Below are 22,851 nucleotides of genomic sequence, written 5' to 3' on the forward strand. Positions count from 1 at the left end.
AGGTCATTGTCATGTCCATGACCTTAGATATTTACTACTTCTTTGTTGTGAACATCCAAAATCCTTTCTACTATTTAGTGGTGTACTGTTATCAACCACAGTCATTTTACTGTGTTATAGAATTTTGAACTTCTTTCTAACCAGCTACATGCCTGTACCTTCTGCTAACCATCTCGAGCTGCCCTGACTCCCAGCTTCTGGTAATCCATATCTTAGCCCTTTAATGTGAGCTCAACTACGTTAGCTTCAACATATGAGTGAGAATGTAAGATACTATATAGGGATATTCTTTATTCTTGCTAACAACCTGTAGCCCCGATTATTGTATAGGGGTAAAATCTGGTACCCTAAGGTCCTGTACATGTAAGCCAATCCCTCTCCTTGAGGAAACATCTGGATCCTGCAACAGTGGACGTGAGAGACAGATGTCCTCATACTTCTCATGACACTCTGCGATGCGTGCACCCGCAAAGGCTTCTCCGAGAGTCGATCCTTCTGCCTCTCTTGCCTTTCTTCTGTCTCTTTTGGTCACTCCTTAATCTAAATGGGCTGTATGAACTCCCTAAAAATTAAAAAAAAATTTAAAAGTTCTCAAAGCACGAGGAATGATTGGAACATAAAAGATATTCACAAAAGAGACAGTCTTTGCTGTGGTCATCATGGCTGTAATTGATTATTGATTTCATTTTCTGGTCATAGGTCAGGAAAGTCTAAGGCCAGGGAAATTAAAAGCATACCTTCATGGTTTATTTTCTCTACTACATTCCCAGTGGGGTGTCCAATTCATTTACTCATGTATTGGGTATGTATTTATGGGGGAACTATAAATATATGGGTGTTACTGTGTTGAGTACTGGGAGTACAAATTAAAATAAAATGTGGCCTTTGCCCAACAAATTATACAGCACATGCCTGTAAGGGGCAAAGCTATAGGAGTTTATCCCTCTGTTAATGATCAATCAGATTTCTCTCTCTCTCTCCCTTTCTCCCTCCTCCTCCCCCCTCCCCTCCCCCTTCCCCCTCTTTCTCTCTCTCTCAAATGAATGAAACCATCTTTTCTTTCCTTAAGTGAGACTCATTGGCTGCCAATAGGTTCAGCCATGTCTTAATCTACCTAGAGAGCATTTAGAGTGGGCCCCAAAGTGGGCATTTCACCAGATTCTCGTCAGTAACCTATGGGTATCCTCGTATCCTCCCTGGTCTCAAGTGCTGGCCTCTTGCTCTTTTATGATTAAGTTCTTTCCGAAGACCTCAATCCTAGTAACTAGGCTCTTCTTTATTCCTCTCCGGGATCTTACCTGGTGTTTAAGAATTACAATTCTGTTTCATTGTCTGTATTCTTGCTATAAACTGAAGTCTTGTTTTTTAGCTTCAGTCCTGTGAGGCAAGGGAAGCTTCATTTCTTTCTCCTGAACCTTCCTTGTGTTGAATACGTGCCTGAGATGGGCCGTCCTGGGGGGCCTTGAAGCACTCTACCTGGGTCTTGCCTACCTCTGACATCCTCTGAGGATGCCTACTGTCGTCTTTCACTACCTTTTGCAACTGCAGCCTCACCAGACTTCCTCAGCCCTGGGGGCCATAGGCACTGTTGTAACATCATAACTTATTTCATCTTTTGGAAAAGTCTAGGATAAAAACTGTCAATACAGGACACATTTGTGCCCACTTGGAAGGGTTCTCTAGTGGGATTTGTAAGTTCTATATTTTGCAATTCGCAGCTACATTGATGAGCTGTTCAGTTCCTAACAGTTGAGGGACTATTCATAAAATCCTGTCATTTTACTCCTGACTTTTTTCAATAGACATAAAATGAGTCTGGTTACTCTAAGTCAAAGGCTGCTGCTTAGGTACTTTGGTTAAAAAAAAATGTTATGGAATCTATTAGTTATCAAGTTTTGTTCAAAACTCAGGGAAGAGCAACTGTTTCCATGCATGGAAGGTTGCAGGGATGTTTACCATCGGATGAAAATGTGACAAAGAACAGGAAGTGCTCCATGAGAATGTCACTTGCCTGTCCAGCCCAACAGCTCCTTCACCTGCCTCACAGTCAAGATTTACTCAAACAATGGATGGGAGTGAGAGTATTAACACCTCACTTCCTGTGGTATCCAGTGACACGTCTGCCTATCCATCCATCCATCCATCCATCCATCCATCCATCCTTCCATCCATCCATCCATCCATCCATTCATCCATCCATCCATCCATCCATCCATCCATCCATCCATCCATCCATTCATCCATTCATCCATCCTTCCATCCATCCATCATGAGATTTCTCAACAACCCAGAGCCAGGATCTGTACAAGGTTATGGGACTGTAACGTAATGTCTTAAGCCCAGGTCAGGTAACCTAATCCACAAACTCATATGCTTCCAGTCTCATGGAGGGCACCGGGAGGGAGGGCTGTCTCTCACACTCTGTCCACATCTTACCCGCTGTGGTCTGGTCTTGCTCTGTCTGGGCTGCCCCATTCTCCTTCTTGATCTTTCCACATGGTGCGAGGACATTTCATTTCTGACCAAAAGGGTCAGTACTGGGAGGGTGTTAAAGGGTCATCCATCTCGGCCTTGGCCTTGGCTTGATTACTTCTTCTCTTTTTTGTTGCAGGATATTTTTGGTCTAAAAGAAGGGATGCAAAGGGAAAAGGATGAGGCTGGGGAGATGGTTTAGTTGGCAAAGTCCTTGCTGTGTAGGTGTGAAGATCCCTGAGTTTGAGTTCTGAGCATCCATGTCAAAAGCCAGGTGTGACTGTGGGTGCCCGAAATCCCAGCGCTGGGATGCAGAGACAGGATAATCCCTAAGACTCACTGATCAGCTGCTTTAGCCGGACTGATCATCTCCAAGTTCAGTGGAAGAAGTTGCTTTTAAAAAAGTAAGGTAGAAAGTGACTGAGGAAGGCACCCAGTGACCTCTGGCCTCCACAAGCACACCCACAAAGGTGCATGTGCATCTGTGCACATGTGCATACATCCCTGAAGATGTACATATATATCAGAGAGAGAGAGAGAGAGAGAGAGAGAGAGAGAGAGAGAGAGAAATGCACAGAGAGATGGCATTCCATAAAAGAACTAAAATTACAGACAATGCTGGCATGTTGCCATTTTCTCTGGAAGTGAGAGGGATCAAATGAAAATACTTTGAAATGCCTCTCCTAAATGGAGGTGAGCCAGGACCCCAACAGAGATACTCCCCTCCCCCCGACTGCTGGGTCTTCAGGTGCTACCTGCAGGGCAGTGTCAGAACATGGAGCTTGATTCTAAGAAGTTGATCCTGTCAGCTATCATGTATGTAGACAGAATATCTCTGGGCTAAGAATTTCTAGCTGGCACCTACTTCAGGGTAGAAGACCCCAAATGCACAGAGAGGAGGCGAGTCGACTTGATAGGTAAGGTTGCTAGTATAGCTGTCTCGAGTGAGGCTATGCCAGTGCCTGGCAAATACAGAAGTGGATGCTCACAATCATCTATAGGATGGAACACAGGGCCCCCAATGGAAGAGCTAGAGAAAGTACCCAAGGAGCTGAAGGGGTCTGCAACCCTATAGGTGGAACAACAATATGAACTAACCAGTACCCCCAGAGCTCGTGTCTCTAGCTGCATACATAGCAGAAGATGGCCTAGTCGGCCATCATTGGGAAGAGAGGCCCCTTGGTCTTGCAAATTTTATATGCCCCAGTACAGGGGAATGCCAGGGCCAAGAAGTGGGAGTGGGTGGGTAGGGGAGCAGGGTGGGGGGAGGGTATAGGGAACTTTCGGGATAGCATTTGAAATGTAAATAAAGAAAATATCTAATTAAAAAAAAACATAAAAAAAAGAAGTTAAGGTAGATACAAAGGACTCAGAATGCACAGCACACACCACATCCTGGCAAAACAAAGACCCCTAAGCTCTGCTCCCCCTGCGCTCTTCCAGGGATCAGCTGCTGATGAGATCAATCTTTGGCTTCTTATACACATTTATTTCTAGACTTTGGTTTGTTTGTTTGTTTGTTTGTTTTTGTTTTTGGTTTTTGTTTTTTGAGACAGGGTTTCTCCTTGTAGCCCTGGCTGTCCTGGAACTCATTTTGTAGACCAGGCTGGCCCTGAACTCAGAAATCCACCTGTCTCTGCCTCCCAAGTGCTGGGATTAAAGGCGTGCGCCACCACTGCCCGGCTGAGAAAAGATTTTTGTTCAACAGATTATATATTACATTTCTGAGTTGTGTCATATGGAAAAACCAAAACTAGAAGAATGATATAGTTTGATGCTTGGGGGTGGGTGGGTGAAGGAGGTGGGTGTGTGTGGGAGCAACCTCTCAGAGGTAAGAGGGAGGGGGATGGGCTAGAGAACTCTGGGAGATGGGGCAGGGAAGGGGAGCAACATTTGGAATGTAAATAAGTAAAATAATTTAAAAAAAGTTCCACTCCCTGGTGATTAGGCATGCAAATCTATGAGTCCTGGGGGCCATTCTTACTCAAATAACCACATATGGGATGCGGTTTGAATGTGTTTTTCATTTCTGAACACCAAGTAGCACCTTGTTGTAATAGCATTGTGACATGAACATAGGCTCTTATACTCTGACTTCTTAGTTGCTTAAAAAAATACACTGATATTCTTGGAAGTAAAAAAAAAAAGTTTGGGAATGAGTGAAATTAGACATATTTTTATCTAAAATTTTAAAGATTCTTCTCCTTCTACTTCCTCTTCCTTTAAAGACAGAATCTCTCTATGTAGCCCTGGATGGTCTGGAACTCATTATGTACATACACCAGGCTGGCTTTGAACTCACAGAGATCTGCCTGCCTTTGCTTCCCGAATGCTAGGATTAAATACATGCACTATCGTGCCTATGTTTTCATTCTTAACTGTGCACGTCGGGGTGTGCATGTGCCATGTGGGGATAGGTGCCTTCAGAGACGAGAGGTGTCAGATCCTCTGCAGCTGGGGTTATAGCAGTTGTGAGTTACCTGGTGTGGGTACTAGGAATTGAACTAGGGTCCTATGCAAGAGCAGTACAGGCTCTTAACCACTGAGCCATCTCTCTAGTTCAGTAACGTTTCTTATTTTATAGTTATAAGGATCTAAATTTAAAGGTATAAATACATATTTTTCATAAAATAGTTAATGGCCACACACATGGTTTAAATCAACCAGTTTCTGTTGGGTTTGAGATTTACTATTAGCATACAAAGGGTGCATTGCGTTAGCTTCTGCTTTTGCAGTAAGAAAACTTTAGCTGCAAAGTTGCCTGCTTTCACAAGCCAGGGAAGAGGTTGCTGGGCAAGAGAAGATGCTGTAGGGGTGTCCCGAAGACCTAGTTTGTGTGATTCGTATTTTTTTTTCTTAGAAGAGCTTTCATTTGAGCTTCCATTTCATTTAGAGGCTGTACACAATGTTAGTCACATAGAGTCGTGGAAGTAAAGATCATACAACAGGAACGCTAGAACCACAATCATCCTTAGAGAAGCAGAAAAGCAGCAGCCCAACTTCTTCCCCAGATAGAAGCTAAGAATTGGGAAAGCATGCAAGACCTATTGGGAGATGCTGTGTGGAAACAAAGGCAGGTTGGATGCTTGGGAGTGAAGTGAACTCTTTGAGGTAGGAGAAGGAGAAGAAAAAGCATACCCTGTGCTCTCAATAAGGGAGACAAGCCTCCAGGAAGCAAGAAGCATAGGATGGAGATGCTGTTCAAATCAGCAGGTAGATTCTCTGAAAGGGAGAAGCATTTTGTGGTCTCTTGGAAAAGATTTTTGCATGATGCTTAAACGAACAGAGACAGAGGGGCTTATGCATCTTCTTCAAGAGGTTACGAAGGACTCAACAAGACATGATTGTTCAGGTGAGAACTGCACACAGATCCTGGAGGGGAGCCAGGAGAACGTCTTACACACCTCTACTCCTCACAATCTGTACAGTCTTGAGCAACTCATTTCATCGGAGGAGCTTAGTCTCCTTATAATAAATAAGAGAATGGGGCTAATGAAGACTCAGAGCCACTCTCTAGTTGGCCAGGGGACTTTTGCAATCAGCGAATCTCCAACTCACATGGTTGGAGTGAACTTGGCACTGCATCCCGGGGGTGTTGAGGTCGAAACCATTCGACACCTCTGAGCAAGCTGAACCTTAAGACAGTATGATCACCTGGGAAGGAAGAAGAAAGCACATTAAAATTCTGTAATATCACCCTAAAAAACAAACAAAAAAATTTTCTCAAGTAAGGGTGAAAGCTGCTGCTTCACATCTCCAGGTTATAGAATGTCAGTGATGGAACATTATGGACAGCCTAACCTTTGTATCTGTGATCGGTGGTCTTGGGTTGACAATGGCAAGCAGAGCTCAGGGTTCCTCAGCCCATGTGACTCTTCAGGCTTGGGGCTCTGACCCCATAATTCAGAATCTCCCACTCCTCTCTTCTTTATGTTGCTATCAAATAAGACTTTGGGGGTTTATTTCTATGGAATCCTGTTCTAGGAAATACAGCAAAGGCGGGGAGCTCTTGGGGAACGGCATGTGGTCTCAGGAGGAGAATTCTTTGCTTGCCCTGCCTGCCTGTCACTTTGATTTTTCATTTCCTATCTCAGTCTCTCCACTGTCTCCCATAGTTAATCTTTGCTGTCAGTTTGATTGGGTAATTCTGTGAAGGTGTTCCCAGAGATGCTTAGTCCATGAGACCCACAGGCTAGGGTCCTGGGCTGAATACAAATGAGGAAGTGAGTTGAGAGTTAGTGTTCATCTCCCTCAGTTTCCTGTTGAGCATGAATGTGTGACTAGCTTCCTGCACTTCTGCTGACATTCCCCTCCAAGAAAGGTTGAACCTCCTTGAGGTGTTAGTAAAAACAAATCTCTCTCTCTCTCTCTCTCTCTCTCTCTCTCTCTCTCTCTCTCTCTCTCTCTCTCTCTCTTTCTCTCTCCATGATTTCTCTGTATAGCTCTGACTGTCCTGGAACTCACTCTGTAGACCAGGCTGGCCTTGAACTCAGAAATCTGCCTGCCTAAGCCTTGCAAGTGCTGGTATCAAAGGCGTGCGCCACCACCGTGGCCAAACCTTTCTTTTAAGTTGCTTGTTGCCAGGTATTTAGTCACAGGTGTCTTAGTAGCTTTTCCTTTTGCTCTGACAAAATACATAAACAAACTCAACTCAAGGGAGAAGGGGCTTAGACAAAAAGAATAGGAGTCTATCATGGCAGGGAAGTTAAGGTGGCAGGAACCGGAAGCAGCTGGTCAGGATGCATCCACCATTAGAAAACAGAGTGAGGTAAATGCTGTTGCCCAACTCCATGTTTCCATTTATATTGTCTAGGATCTCAGTCAGGAAATGTGCCACTTCAGTGCTTGGACATTCCCCTTAAATTACTATAATCAAGACGATCCTCCACATACACACACACACACACACACACACACACACACACACTGAGAGGCTTGACTCTCAGGTGATACAAGATTCCACCAAGTTGACAACTTATACTAATAATCACGCTCCACTCATTGTCAAACTGACACTCAAACACTCAAACATTCCATTTTTAAAAGTTACCATTTTATTTATTAATGTATGTGTGTGTGTGCATATGTGCATGCAAGTGTAGGTATGTAAGGTATGTATCTATGTATGTATATGCCACAGCACACTTGTAGAAGTCAGTTCTCTCCTTCTGCTATGTGAATTCCAGGGATCAAACTCAGCTCATCAGACATATTTGCCAACTGAACCATCTCATTGACCCCAAGAATATCAGTCTTAAGCCACAACCTATCCCTTGTTGTCACTGGTGCATGACCATCTTGTGGTATAAACGCATCTGGCTCAACGTCAAAAGTCCTCATAGTCATTAAAATTTCCAAACTTTAAAAGTCCAAAGTCTTAACTGTTGAGTTTCTATAAAAACACAAACAAACAAAGCATCATCAACAACAACAGGGGTGAGAAATATGGCTTCCCAGTTAAGAGCTCTCTTAACTCTTGCAGAGGACCTGGTTCAGTTCTTAGCACCCACATGGCAGCTCACAACCATTTGTAACTCAAGTTCCAGAGGCTCTGACACCCTGTCCTCTCTTCCTTGGGCAAAAACACTCATTTGTATAAAGTAAATAAAGTTTAAAAACTCCTCTAAAGTAAAAAGAACAAAGTATATTTTTGCAAAATATAATAACACATGGTAAATATTCCATTCTATCAGATGGGCATGGTGACCACACCTTTAGGGAGGCCAGAGGATCTCTGAGTTCAAGGCTCGCTTGGCCTACACAGTGAGTTGCAAGATAGCCAGGACCAGGGCTACAGACAGAAACTTGCCTTGTAAAACAAAAACAAAAACAAAACCAAGCAAAGCTGAAGAATTGGGGCATAGTAAGGAGGGATTAGATCAAAATCCAGTGGGGAAAACACAAAATCCTGCAATTCTATATTTGGCATCTAGGGATTGTTATAAATTTGACTGGGCTCCAAAGGGCTTAGGCAAGGCTATCACTTCTGCTCTGCATCTGGAGGGCATATAAGCTCACTCTTTGGCCAGCTGTACTCTCCTATGCATTTCCTGGATATCCCACAGTTCTGGCATCCGGTATCCTACAATCTCTACTGCAAATTAAGTCCCACCTTCACATCCACACAGTAGTCTCTCAATGCCTCTTTGTAGGAACTCTGACTGTGAAACACCTTGACTGGCCGTAGCTGTTCTCCAAAATAGAGGAATAAGACTACACGTTCCTCTCAACATTGTGTCTTCCATGCTTCCAAAAATTATTGCTATTTGGATGACACTGTCTGTTCCCCTTGGACCATGGTTGCATTGGCTTCTGCTCTCCTTTCAAACAAACCTGCACCCTCACAAGTTAGAGCTTTTGATGTGTGAGGTTCTGTCCTCAGGATGCCTTTTCTACTGTCTCAGTGCAGCTCTCCTTTGGTCCCTCTGGTCTCTTTAATAATTACAGCTGCTTTCTAAGCACCAGCCTGAACTGTAGGGGGTTGGTCTGGTGCTGCTTGTATTTAAATGCTGAATACTGGCTCCTAAAATCTGGTTACCCTGAAGGAGCAGATCCACGCTGTACAACAAGTGATGCTATGTAAACCTTGCTCCCCAATTTAACTGGTCAAAGTTGGGACTAAAGGATTGAGTGAGAGGTCTCAGGAGAGACCAAAGAGAAGAACAAAAGAAGTAGAGAGTGGAGGACCCACCGTAAGAGGAGATGAACCATGAACACATGGCCAGGAACAGCAAATGACAAGGGACTGAGAGGTGACTTAGAATAGCTCTAAATCTGCCTGATCTAGGCTTACAGCCTGTAAGGAAAATACCTGAAGTGTGTGTCTTTTATATGGACTAGCTGGAGTTTAACTCCTATTACACTAAATGTTCTCCCATCTTGAAACCTCTTCTGCCAGACAAACCAGTCCACTGTCTTTAAAAGCCAACTTCACTCAAATTCTCAGGACAAGGATAGAATGAAGCTGTACTCTTAGTTAAACTATCATGCAAATGGCTCCTGGTCCAGTTCCTGACAGAGTCCTTACTCCTTTCTGATGAAGTCTAATGAACTGGACCGCCACTCACTGCCATACCCTCAAGTCACATTTGTAAAAGCTTTCCCTTGTTAGGGCTTTTTAGGGGCAGAAAACTCATTGGCCCTTTTCCTTTCATGAGTTGCCAGCTTAGTTGGGTGGCTTTGGGTCATGAGGCCACTCCCCTCTTTATCTCAGTGCAGACCAGGCCTCCCCTTGGTCTTCTTTTCTCTTCCAGCACAAAATTGCTTAGCTCCAACATTAAATTTCTGGGTGTCAAAATTTTCATGACCAAAAGCAACTTGGGAAGGGTTTATTTCAGTTCATAGCTTACAGTCAGTCCTGAAAGGAATTCAGGGCAGGAACATGGAGGCAAAAATTGAAGCAGAGGCCATAGAAGGATGGTGATTCCTGGCTTGCTTCTCATGGCTTGCTTAGCCTGCCTTCTTATATACCACCTGCCTAGGAGTGCCAGGTGTAGTGAGCACTTTGGAATCAATCATTAATCAAGAAAATTCTCCACAGACTTGATTACAGGCAATTCAATAGATCATTTTCTCAATTGAGGCTTTTTTTCTTCCCTGATGACTCTAACTTGTGTCACAAGTTGGAAAAAAAATATAATCAGCATGATGACCCCGTGCCAAGAATATACTACCCATGGATGAGAGGGCTAATGACGTAGAATGTATGTGTGTGTTACTTTTCAGTTGCTGTGATAAAACACCATGACCAAGGCAACTTAGAAAAGTGTTTAATTGGGATTATGGGTTCAGAGGGTTAGGGCCTATGATAGCAAGGTGAAGGAATATCTGAGAGCTCACATCTTGATCCACTACCATGAGACAGAGGGCACATTGGGAATGTTACAAGTCTTTTGAATCCTCAAAGCCCACTCCCTAGTGACATACCTCCTCCAACAAGATCACACTTGCTAATTCTTCCCAAACAAACAATTCCACCAAGTAAAGACCAAGCACTCAAAAATATGAGCTTAGGGGGGCCAGTCTCATTCAAACCACCACCACTACACACACACACACACACACACACACATACACACATGTTTTATAAATACACATTCTATAAATATAGATTAATAATAACTATATCTCATTAATAACCAAAGCACCAAGATATATACTACTTTTCATCTTAATTTCTACATTTTCCCTTACATTTTCATGTATATATGTGTATACATGAAAATTTGTCCATTTATCACTGTGTGTCTAGTTTTCAATTATTTTCTCACTTACCTCAATAAAATACATACTTCTTGAATGGTAGGGTTTTCATGGTGATAGTTGGATGGGAGCCTCCTGAACAGCAGCCAAAGAGGTTACTGCTGTCAGGTGCTCAGCAGATCCTGCAGGATCCCAGAAGCCCCTGCTAGGTTTTCTCTGAATAGCACTCCTGTTGCTAATATCCCACACCTTAGCACTAGTACTCTTATTTCTCTGAGGACCAAGTTAAGGTGATGACCATTACACTAGCCACCACCCTTGTGCTTGTTAAGCCTTAGAGTTAGCTCCTCAGACCTCTGTTCTCTCTACATTATCTCTGGCTGGAGAAATGGGGCTGTGGACTCAGGGTGGACTTACCTCCACTCCATGGTGGGTACTTGTATACAGACTTGGGAGGATTTCTTCCATCTTCAAACTTCTTCCCAAGGTACTCTACATAAGAGCGTGTCGCCTTCCAGTTACAAAACCTGTGGGAAGAATGGCTTCCAGTCACACAGAAGGGTTGGCGTGATGAACATAAGGGCAGCTCGGGTGGGACCAGCCATCCAGACTATAGGGTGTCCAACAGAAGGAGAGACATGGTAGGTCGAGTCATCCAGACTGTGGGATGCCCAACAGAAGGACACACACATATTGTATGCTGTACTGTATTGAAAGCGCTGCCTGTCTAAGGACATTCTCCTTGTCCAGGCTTGGCTCCAGTGGAGGACTGACCTGAACAGTATGTGGGAGACTCCCTTCTGGAACCACAGTCAACAGAGTCTTTGAAGAAGCACTATGCCCAGCCTGGGTAGAGTTAGTTGTGCCTCTTTGAATGTCAGGCTGTATAACCTCTGTCTAGTCTCCTACTAAGTTACCCAGCATATCTAGCTAGGCTTCCATGTATCTCTTCCTGAGACTCTTGCTCCCTTTCTTGATTCCAGCATGCTTTGCCCTGGAAGATAACTGGTTCCTCACACTTGTATACGTACTGTCATACTTACTGTTACTTGAGAAATGTTGCTTCCCAGAAGATCTCAAAACACTCGACACTTCCTCTTTGGCCCCTTCCTCCCAGGACTCCTCAGTTAGTAAGATTAGCTTTAATTGTCGGCACTTGAGCTCCCTCAGCTTGAGGCAAGCAGGGGTATGGTTCTTGCCTGCTCCCCTCTCCTTGCTCCCCAAGGACCAGACTATTCTATTACAATTACTTTGCTCTAATATGCAAAGGTGCATTGTTTATGGGTGTAAGAGACATTTAGCGCACGCGCGCACGCATGTGCGTGCCTGTTTGCCTGTATGTGCACCATATGGATACAGTGCTCACAAAGGGAGCAGAAGGAGTCACAGCCCCTTTAGCTAGAACTATAAGTGGTAGGTGTTTGGTTGTATGCTGCCTAATGTGGATCCATTTCAGGCCTTCTACAAATGCTCTTTCCTAGTGAGCCATCTTTTCAGCCTCCAAGGCCATTTTTTTTTTTTTTTAAAAGAAAAGGGGAAACCTAGTAGCCCGAGTCACATTATGATATAAGCGTCCCCATTACGCTTTTCTGGAAATTTTTGGCCAACTAGGTTGTCATTGAGCAAGCGAACTACTAGGGAAACCCAGAAGGCGGCTCTTGTGGAACTCCAGGCCTGACAATCAGCTGAAACATCTCAGGCAAGACTGTGAGCACAACTCTCAGCAGGACAGGTTATGAGCCCGAGGCCCCAGTTGTGCTGGGAGTCATCCTGACCTGGAATGGGTTGAAGCCAGACACAGCGTCAGGTGTAGCTTTAAGGACTCGTGGTCTCCAGATGTAGTTTTGAAGACTAATGGTCCCTGGCCCTCTAGCTCTCTAACTCTACTGAATACTTGCTGATAACTTCTAGAAAATCCTAATAATTTTCTTGCTTGTTCTATGGTTAAAACCTGCTGGCTTCTTTTCTCTTTAACTCTGTGCTTTATTTAACTCTTTATGCTTAAATAAGTGCCAGGGAGACAACCCTTCCTTACTGTTCTGTGCTACAAACTGAACTCTTCTTTACTGTTCTGTTCTTCATTAAGCATTGGGGGAACTTAACTCTACAACTTGTGCTTTAATAAGTGCTAATTTAGCTGGGCGTGGTGGTGCACACCTTTAATCCCAGCACTCAGGAGGCAGAGGCAGAGGCAGGCAGGTTTCTGAGTTTGAGGCCAGCCTGGTCTACAAAGTGAGTTCCAGGACAGCCAGGGCTACACAGAGAAACCCTGTCTCAAAAAAAAAAAAAAAAAAAAAAAAAAAGCACTAATATTTGGCGATTAACGCGTATACAGTTTAGCAGCAGGGAATTAAGTAAAAAGGTGGTAGCGCTCCTGCCTCTGGTGAGTCACCCAGAAGCCTCTCTGGCTAAGCTGGTTAACTTTTTGTGAACCAGAGAGGAAGAAAAGGAAAAGAATTAAGATGCTCGCCGGGCATGGTGGTGCTCGCCTTTAATCCCAGCACTCGGGAGGCAGAGGCAGGCGGATTTCTGAGTTCGAGGCCAGCCCGGTCTACAGTGTGAGTTCCAGGACAGCCAGAGCTATACAGAGAAACCCTGTCTTGAAAAAACAAACAAACAAACAAAAAAAACCAACCAAACAAAAAAAGAATTAAGATGCTCAAACAGGCAAATCTGCACAGACATATGCACATTCAAACATTCATACACCCACGTTCTGGCCAGGCCAGACCATCTGTGATAATCAACTCCATGAATATTTATGCATGCTTACATATAAACATATACCTACACACAAACATATAGGCAGTCAGACATACACATTTGGATGGATGGATGGATGGATGGATAGGGCAAAGCTCTCCAAGCAAGCCATTCAATCAACAACTTTCTTTCCTCTGGTCTTTTTATACTGTCTTGCACAAAAAGTTCCTTAGAAAATTACCTCGGAGATAAAATTTTACCTAGAATGGGAGTTACAGAAGGATGTTGACATTAAGTTCAAAGCAGTGTTTCATTATAATATATTCATTATACATTCAAAGCAAAAGTTTTTACATGGCCTTGCCTTATCATAGTACACACCTGTGTCTTTATCCTTGGACCTAAATGGTTCTCCTTGAACACAAATTTGTCCCAAGTCTATTTCCCTTTTTAGTGTGATTATGAAAGCTCATCGTATTTCGTATTGTTCAGCCTTTACTTACTATTCTGAAGAGTGGGCACATTCTACTCTTGACTCTAACTTTATTTCATCTTTCTGGCAAAGCAACTAAGACCATTTCTTAAATCTTTCTTCCTAAAAATTATTTGAATCAAATCAGGAATTCTATAGAATCATTATCTATTTGTCTTTGTAGCATCACTACAAGATAGTACATCTTCATGGGTCTGCAGAAATCTGCTCAAAAGGGTGGGTCAGTACCTCGTGATTGTTATATATTTAATAATAACAGGAAAAGAATATTAATAGCAAGAATCTTTCCTCAAATGTAATCACCCCAGCCTTGCCTAAAGAAGCAAATCCACCAAAGCTTAGGTCCATTGTGAAACCATCTCAGGAAGATCACCTGCTAGATTTTAGCTTCTCCTACATGGCTCCTAGCACAGTTGTGTTTGGTCAGCAGGCAATTTGGAGATTTGGGTTTCGAATTTTGGCCCCCATCAGCTTCCTGCCATGTTTTCATTTTCAGTTAGTTGTTACATTTGTCACTTGACTTTTGGGAGAGAGGTGAAATAAAGCTGGGCACCGTGCCTCAGTGGCGCTTAGATCGGATAGAAGGGAAGCTGCCCTAGCCTGCTCCTTCCATGAGGTTCTCTGATAGAGATGGTTTCTGCCTTGACAGACTTTGCCTGCAGGAGCTGCATGCTTAGTGGGGAAGTTCCAGCTTAGGTACAACCTCATGGTCCTGATCCCAGGAGGCATAAGAGGAGGAGAGGTGTGGAGGCAGCATTCTGGTTTTGGTTGGTCTCACTCTTCTGTCCTCCTTTCGACTCAGCGCATCATGATGGAGTTGAGCAGGTAGGGTAAGAGCAGCCTGTTAGTTCCTCACAGGATTGGAAATGATGGGACACAGGAAGGCAGAAACCTGCTTGGCTGGGTAGTCAGTGGGTAAGAAGATGTAAGTACCTTTTCCAGAAGTACATAATGACAGGGAAGATGGACATGATAGCCCCATGGAAGATGGTCCGGTCTAGGTGGCCTTCTGTGATGGCAGAGATGATGATGTCCTTCTGAGACTCGGAAATGTTCACCTACCCGTAGGGTGGAAGCATGTCACTGTTAGAGGCCACAGGAAAGGAAAATGACCTCTAGTGACCCCTAGCATCCCCTAAAATACTACCTCTCCAGAAGGCAGAGTTTCCTGTGGTTTTGCTAAGCAAAGCTCACTCTGTGACCCGGAGCTTATGAGGTGCCCAGTGATTCGATTTTAGGGTTTTATGGGGGAAAGGATTACTCCTCACCTTCAGCTTTGGAGGAAGATCAGAAACCAGGTAAAGCTTCACGATAATGTTAAGTTTAGAGCGCATCAGGATGATGTCATTTTCATTGTATGTTCTGTTGATCTGTAACATGTGAGCTGAACTCACCAGGTCATTAAATCTGCAAAAGAGGCAAACGGAAGAAATCAACGAGAGAAGACAGAAGCAGGGGCTGGATACGGTGACTAACTCAAACTTATTTCTAGCAAGAAAAGGTCAGGGTCAGTTCTGAGTTGGATTGTGACTTCATTCACTCAGTCTCAACTCTCCCACTAGCAACAACTGAGCACAGGACACACATCAGGTCCCACGCTAGGTTCTCTGTCTAGTGCACTTCTTCACCACAATCTCCACCTCCACTCTTCCATCCCATGGTCTTCTCCTAGCTCTGCAAAAGGTCTCACCTATGACGGATTCAAGAACTGCAGGGCTCTCCTGCTATTTGCCCTTCTGCACTGGCTGGGGGCCAGCACTGAGATGCAGGTGGACTCTCCTCATGTGGAGCACCAATGGCTTAGACTGAACCTCAGTGGTAATGGGGACACACCTGAGCATTCTCAGGAGAGTAACAATCGGTTTCATGCTTTTTATTGGTGTCTCTGGTTGCTCTACAGCAGTGGTTCTCAGCCTTCCTAACGATTCGACCCTTTTGTACAGTTCCTCATGGTGTGGGTGACCCCCCCACACCATAAAATCATTTTATTGCTATTTCATGTCTGTAATTTTGCTTCTGTAATGTAATATAATGTAATGTAAGTATCTGATATGCAGGATATCTGACATATGACCCCTGTGAAGGCTTCGACCCACTGGTTAAGAACCACTGCTCTGCAAAGAATAGCTTGCAGAGGGAAAGCAAGAAAATAGAGAGGATGGGGGAGATGGTAGGAGACACAGCAGAGGAACTATGCTCTGGTTGTGTCCTCTCCCCTCCTCCCCCTCCTCCCCCTCCTCCCCCTCCTCCCCCTCCTCCCCCCTCCCCCTTTCCTCCCCCTCTCCCTCTCCTCCCTCTCTCCTCCCCTTCTCCTCTCCTTCCCCCTCTCCTCTCCCTCCCCCTCTCCTCTCCCTCCCCCTCCTCCCTCTCCCATTCCTCCCTCTCCCTCTCCTCCTCTCCCTCCTCCCCTCTCTCCCCTCTCTCCCCTCTCCCTCCCTCTCCCTTTCCCCTCCCTCTCCCTTTCCCCTCCCTCTCCCTTTCCCCTCCCTCTCCCTTTCCCCTCCCTCTCCCTTTCCCCTCCCTCTCCCTTTCCCCCTCCCTCTCCCTTTCCCCCTCCTCTCCTCTCCTCCTCTTCTCCCTCCTCCTCTTCTTCCTCCTCCTCCTCTTCTTTCTTCTTTTTTCTTTCTTCTTCCTTCTTCTTCCTTCTTCTTCTTCTTCTCTTCTTCTTCTTTTTCATCCTCCCTTTTCTCCCGTTTTTCTCTCCTTTCTCTCCTTTCTCCCCTTTCTCCTCCTCCTCCTCCTCCTCTTCCTCTTCTTCTTCTTCTTCTTCTTCTTCTTCTTCTTCTTCTTCTTCTTCTTCTTCTTCTTTTCTTCTCCTCTCTCTCCTCTCTCCTCTCTCTCTCTCTCTCTCTCTCTCTCTCTCTCTCTCTCTCTCTCTCTCTCTCTCTCTCTCCTTCCCATGATTTTCCTTAATGGTTGCTAAGGGAACAACCCTATCTCATTAACCCCATTCATCCTTCAAAGGTCAGGCTGTCTCTTGGCTCCACATTGGGCACTAGCTTGGACTGGAAAGTGTGGGGACAGCTTGACAATGAGATGTGGACTTTTTACCCCTCATGAAACCAGATTCCTGCCAGACAAGGCTGGCTATGAACTGGCACCAGAGCTTCAGGAATGAGAAGCCAGAGTCCAGGAACCGGCACTTGACATTTCCATGGTATGTATGTAGTCAAATGTTCCAGACACTAAGAGGTGAAATGGTTTATTAGCCATCCCAGCTTTTACCCTTGTACTGGCTAGTTTTGTGTCAACTTGATACAGGCTGGAGTTATCACAGAGAAAAGAGCTTCAGTTGGGGAAATGCCTCCATGAGATCCAGCTGTAAGGCATTTTCTCAATTAGTGATCAAGTGGGGAGGTCCCCTGGTGGGTGGTGCCATCTCTGGGCTGGTAGTCTTGGTTCTGTAAGAGAGCAGGCTGAGCAAGCCAGAGGAAGCAAGCCAGTAAAGAACATCCCTCCATGGCTTCTGCTTCAGCTCCTGCTTTCTGATCTGCTTGAGTTCCAGTCCTGACTTCCTTTGGTGATGAACAGCAGTGTAAGCTGAATAAACCCCTTTCTCCCCAACTTGCTTCTTGGTCGTGATGTTTGTGCAGGAATAGAAACCCTGACGAAGACAACCCTGTTAAAGGGAAATGAGATATTCTGAGCTCTCGGCAACTCTGTTGTCTGATGATCTTTGCTGAATTGCTTTGTGCTTCTGCATTTGAGGGGTATAAAAAGAGCTGTGACATTTATAGACTTGCTGGCTTGGGTCAGCCTTTTCAGTCCTCCTGAGCCCAGCTTTTGGACTTTCCTCTCATTATCTCTTTATTTCTTCTACATCCCTGGCCCTCTCCCTCAAGACCCTGTTTGGATCTCTGATATGGCTGGCCCAGGTCAGCTCCAGGACGAGACACCAATGCCTGAGGACTCACAGTCACTTAACTGTATTTCTGGTGCTCAATGTTACCTAGCACCTGTCATCAGAAGGGACTTCCCCACCTTTTATGTGTATCTTGTCTGCATTCTCAGTCTGGGGTTGATGCAGATACACGCCTATAAGGACAGAGACTGTGCTCGATAAAGAGGATGAGAGGCCAAATTTTTTAAGTTCAAATTCCATCTTAGAGCACCTGACATAAGTTTGAACTCAGGTAAACTAACAGGCTGGCACCAAACCCAGACACTATTGCATATGCCAGCAAGATTTTGATGAAGGGACCCTGGTATAGCTGTCTCGTATGAGGCTATGCCAGTGCCTGGCAAATACAGAAGTGGATGCTCACAGTCATCTATAAGATGGAACACAGGGCCCCCAATGGAGAAGCTAGAGAAAGCACCCAAGGAGCTAAAGGGGTCGGCAACCCTATGGGTGGAACAACAATATGAACTAACCAGTACCCCCAGAGCTCATGTCTCTAGCTGAATATGTAGCAGAAGATGGCCTAGTTGGCCATCACTGGGAAGAGAGACCTCTTGGTATTGCAAACTTTATATGCCCCAGTACAAAGAAATGCCTAGTTTCCAAGTTGTTCCCCAACAAAACCTGAGCCCCAACTCCAGTCTCTAGGCTAATCCCCAACAAGATCAGTGTCTCCATGTTACACCTTCAACAAAACCAGTGTTTCCATGTTATTCCTCCAACAAACTTGCACCCCCAGGTTACAAGCCCACCCCTGCCAAACAACCACCAATGCAGAGGGGAGCAAAAATTAAGTTTATGATATAACTCCCAGCAGCAGCCAGTTATGTTAAAGGCCACAGTAGCTTTCCAATTGGATGCTTGCACACTTACCCCAGCTTGCTGCTTATTATAAAGCCATGTTCCGATAGATATTCAGGGTTCCCCATCCTGCTTGATGGTGGTGCATTTGGAGGGGCCTGAGCTAGCTTGAATAGACTAAAGACCCTGCTGTGAGTTACATATGATCAGCTCCTGTCTGTGTTTTTGGGGATCACTAACATTTCCTTGGCACTACAAGGTGATCAGTGAACATGTTGAGGACTGAGCTAAGTCCCTCCATGGAGTACAATGGGTCAAACTCTCCTGACATTCTGCATCCTGGACATTCTGTATTTCTGAAAATTATATTAACTAGTGTCCCTGGCATGGTGAACACAGACTGGTGGCCTATCTGTTGGTATTCTGCCTGGACTCCACCCCCACAGTTACCTGGCAACAGCCAGGTAGGACTGGCCCACTATAAAAGGGGCTGCTTGCCCCCTCCTCCTTTCTCTTGCCTCTTGCCTTCTTGCTCCCCCTCTCTCCCCATTCCCTTCTCCCCTCTCTCTATGTGGTCATGGCCGGCCTCTACTTCTCTACTCTCTCCCTCTACTACCCTCTTAACTCCCCTCCTCATGCCCTGAATAAACTCTATTCTATACTATACTGTCCTGTGGCTGGTCCCTCAGGGGGAAGGGACACCTTAGAATGGGCCTGCCGAGGCACCCCCTTCCCCCACACCTCACCACACCCCCATAGAACATAATCTTATACCTCTTTATCTTTTTATAATCACAACACTATCTTTAGTTCACTCTGATACTTTTGCCAGTGGAGAGGTTTTCCAGGAGTTACTAGTTCTTTTTCCAAATATTTTTTTTACTCTAAGTTTTATCTCATTCATACAATGGAGCAGAATCCAAACTCTAAAAAGAAAAGTAGTTATTGTTTCCATGTAAATAAACTAGAGCAGGGCATCGTGGTATACAGCTGTAATTAGAGTATGGGGCTGGGGAAGCTGGAGAATCTTGAGATCAGCACAGACTACATAGTCAGACCTACCTAAGAGACAGAGGAGAGGGGGGAAGGGAGAGGGAGAGAGGAAAGGAGGGAGAAAGGAGAGATAGGGAGAGGGAGAGGAGACTCTTTGAAATCTTATAACAAAGACAAGTATTATAGCTTAAAAACAAAGCAAAACAGAACAAAACCAAACCTGCTCAATTAGGTTCAGCAAAGGAAATTTAAATCATTGAAAGTGTGAGTATGAAATACAGGGTTTGGCTAGGAACATAACTCATTTCTTTAGCTTTGGCTTCGCATGGGTGTGGCCCTGGGTGGAATCCATCCCTACAAAATACATATCTGCCCCTGCAAAATACATACACGGATAAACAAATAAAATCCAGAAATCTTAAGTTGCTTCGGAGTGAGTTTTACAGTTTTTGGTTGTAAGCCTAGCCTTTAAAGGCCAAGCCATCTCTCTAGCCCTTGTTTCACTTAAAAAAAAATGAAATTAGAGATGGTTGACAGTATTTGGTGCATAACTTAAAGTTTATACAAGAAAAATGTATAAACTTTCTATTGGTATGTTGACTTTACAGTTGAGGTTTGGCAGGTAAATGACTATGTATAATTAGCACATCTGACTAAAAATACTTAATCTAAATATTCGCTTCCCCCTCCCCCCACATCTCTTATGACAGTCTGGTTTTAAGTGAAGAACTATTGGTCCATGAGACAACTTCTATTTGTAAATAGAGAAAAAAAATCCATTTACTGGCAATAGCCTGGGGCTCTCCAGGGCACTGAAGACCCAAAGCAGGAGGGAAACTGATAGGATGAGAGCTTCCCAGGAGATTTCCAGCATCATCCTCTCTGGCAGAGCTAAGTCACTATGCTTCTCACATGTCAATCACTGTGGCTCTGATATGTCAAGCCAACTTTTGCTAGGAGGTGTGTGTGTGTGTGTGTGTAGGTCAGAGATCAATGTCTGGTGACTTCCTCAGTCAGCTTCTGCCTTATTTTTTGATGCAGTGTCTCACTGAGCCTGGAGCTCCCCTTGGGTGAGGGTGCTTAGCTAGCAAGCCCCAGGAACGCTCTGGTCTCTGTTTTCTCGGTGCTAGAATCCAAGATGTGCAGTTTCCTCCCACCCCATCCCCTGAGGACCTTAGGTCCTCATGCTTGGGAGGCCTCCCCACCTCCTGCTGGCAAGTTTTAAGTGTGAAGGCCACAAGAGGGAAGAAAGATGGGAACTTACCTCTCCATTTCAGAAAAGAAATACATATCGTTAACGGCAAAGTTGATAGTGATAATTCTGTGGCCAAATATCCGGCGTTTTACAAGGACCATGTCTCCATTTTCCTGTTCTGCGTTCCGGGCACTAAGATTTACTGGGGTATGACGTGCAGATGTGGCGGGAGATGTAGAGAAATCTAACAGAGAAACAACAAGGAATTACAGTCTGGTTTGATGAAGTTTCTTTCAGGTCCTAAACCTTGACCTTGGGCTTCACCACCTTCAGTGCACTCATGTTTTGTACCCAGTGAAAGTGCCACAACCTATGTGCACTGCAGCCTCTCACTCAGATATGCATAACTGCTGAAGAAGGCCCCTGCTCAGGTGTGTGATGATATTCAATCAAGAGATAGTTAAACAACTAATTAATTACAAGAGCGATTGAATGTCGAAGGATGTTCTCATGGCACCTGCCAAATAGAGACAATCATGTCTGGAGCCATGGTAATCCATAAGGCTTCTTGCAGAGACCATAAAAACTGCCCACGAAGACTCAGCTTTTCAGATGGGACTGTGGTGCTGATCAACAGTCACTCAAGGTTTATCGGGGAGGAATCAAGGTTTATCATCTAGGAGGAAATCTGAAACCAAAGGGAAGGAGAATAGAAAGCTAATCTAGAAAATGGAAGTTCTCAAACCCCCCCGGGGGTGGGGCACTGAGATGGATGGATGGGGGTTAGACATATTAGAGGGTTGTTCATACCAACAGCCTGGTGGTGAAAGAGGAAAATTACTGACCACCTGAACTCTTCACCTCAGAGTCCTACCCCTCCCATCTGGAGATTGTTCCCGGAACACTCCTGAACTTCTCACCCCAGAGTACATTCCTGAACTCTTCACCCCAGAGTCCGACCCCCTCCCAAATGAAAACTGTTCCAAGAACATTTTTTAGATAAGGGTCTCCTGGAACAAACCTAGTCCTACCCCTCCTAACTGAGGACTGTTCCAAGAACATTTTTGAGATAGGGGCCTCCTGGTACTACCCCAGAATGTTCCAATAGATCGGGTACATTGCCAAAATATAGGACACGACCCCTTGGTGACGTAAAACTTGTACTTTTCCCCTGGCTTTTTCCTATAAAAGTCTGTGAAAAATTTGGGCCGGGCGTCGATTCTCCTCTACACCATGCTGAGTGTATGAGTTTCGACCCCAGAGCTCTGGTTTATGTGCTTTTTATGTGCTTTCTTGTCGTTGCTGTATTAAATCTTACTCTCTACATCTTAAGTTCGGTCTCAGTGTCTTCTTGGGTGCGCGGCTGTCCCGAGGCTTGAGTGAGTGTCTGCCCTCCGGGGGTCTTTCATTTGGTGCATTGGCCGGGAATCAGCGCAACCACCCAGAAGTCCTGGACTCACTCAGAGGTAGGATTTTCTGTTCTGTCTTGGTCTGGTGTCTGTGTTCTGTTTCTGGAGACCAGGTAGGTCTCAATCTGGAGGCCAGGTAGGCCGTTCTGTATCTGGTGCGATCGCAGTTTCGGTTTTGCGCGATGCTCAGTGCTCGGTACGAGTACCTGAGACCGTGCTCCGGGTAGGAGTGCGGGATGGATAAGGGTAGACGTGTCCAGGTGTCCACCGTCCGCTTGCCCTGGGGGACGCCCCAGGAAGACAAGGGGAGGACCAAGGACGCTTGGTGGACCCCTCTGGAGACCAGGTAGGTCTCAATCTGTCGGCCTTTGGAAGGCCATCTGATTCTGTAAGTTGCCTGTGGGCGATGGGAAGTCGCCGCTGTTTTTGGTTTTTTTTTGTCTCAGTCTTGTGTCCGCTCTTGTTGTGTCTGCTGTTATTCTAGAAATAGGACAATCTGCCAGAGCGGGAGTGAATATAAAATCTCGCCCCCGTCAGGACAGTGTTCTTTCTGCCAGGGCGGGAGTGAATGTGGAGTCCCACCCCCGTCAGGAAAGGGAGTCAATGTAAAATCCGACCCCGTCAGAAAATAGCGTTTGGCTGGTTGTATAAGTCCAGGCGTAGTGTGCTTGTTTGCGGTTTT

General features: G+C 45.1%; 1 protein-coding gene across 1 annotated transcript in view; it reads right to left on the bottom strand.

Annotated features, from left to right (window-relative positions):
• Positions 1-291: 291 nt before the first annotated feature.
• Positions 292-22,851, bottom strand: part of Rgsl1 (regulator of G protein signaling like 1) — an 88,456-nt gene continuing 65,896 nt past the window's right edge. Inside the window, exons 16-22 of the mRNA XM_029475678.1 lie at positions 20,830-21,004; positions 15,139-15,277; positions 14,804-14,928; positions 11,092-11,201; positions 6,031-6,126; positions 2,437-2,623; positions 292-562 (exon numbers count right to left, since the gene is read on the bottom strand). Of these exons, the coding sequence (XP_029331538.1) occupies positions 2,532-2,623; positions 6,031-6,126; positions 11,092-11,201; positions 14,804-14,928; positions 15,139-15,277; positions 20,830-21,004 (737 nt within the window). The 3' untranslated portion in view covers positions 292-562; positions 2,437-2,531. The remainder of the gene's footprint in view (positions 563-2,436; positions 2,624-6,030; positions 6,127-11,091; positions 11,202-14,803; positions 14,929-15,138; positions 15,278-20,829; positions 21,005-22,851) is intronic.

Source organism: Mus caroli, unplaced genomic scaffold (assembly GCF_978045245.1).
Source record: "Mus caroli unplaced genomic scaffold, Mus_caroli_1 scaffold_1, whole genome shotgun sequence".
In the NCBI taxonomy this organism is placed as follows: domain Eukaryota; kingdom Metazoa; phylum Chordata; class Mammalia; order Rodentia; family Muridae; genus Mus; species Mus caroli.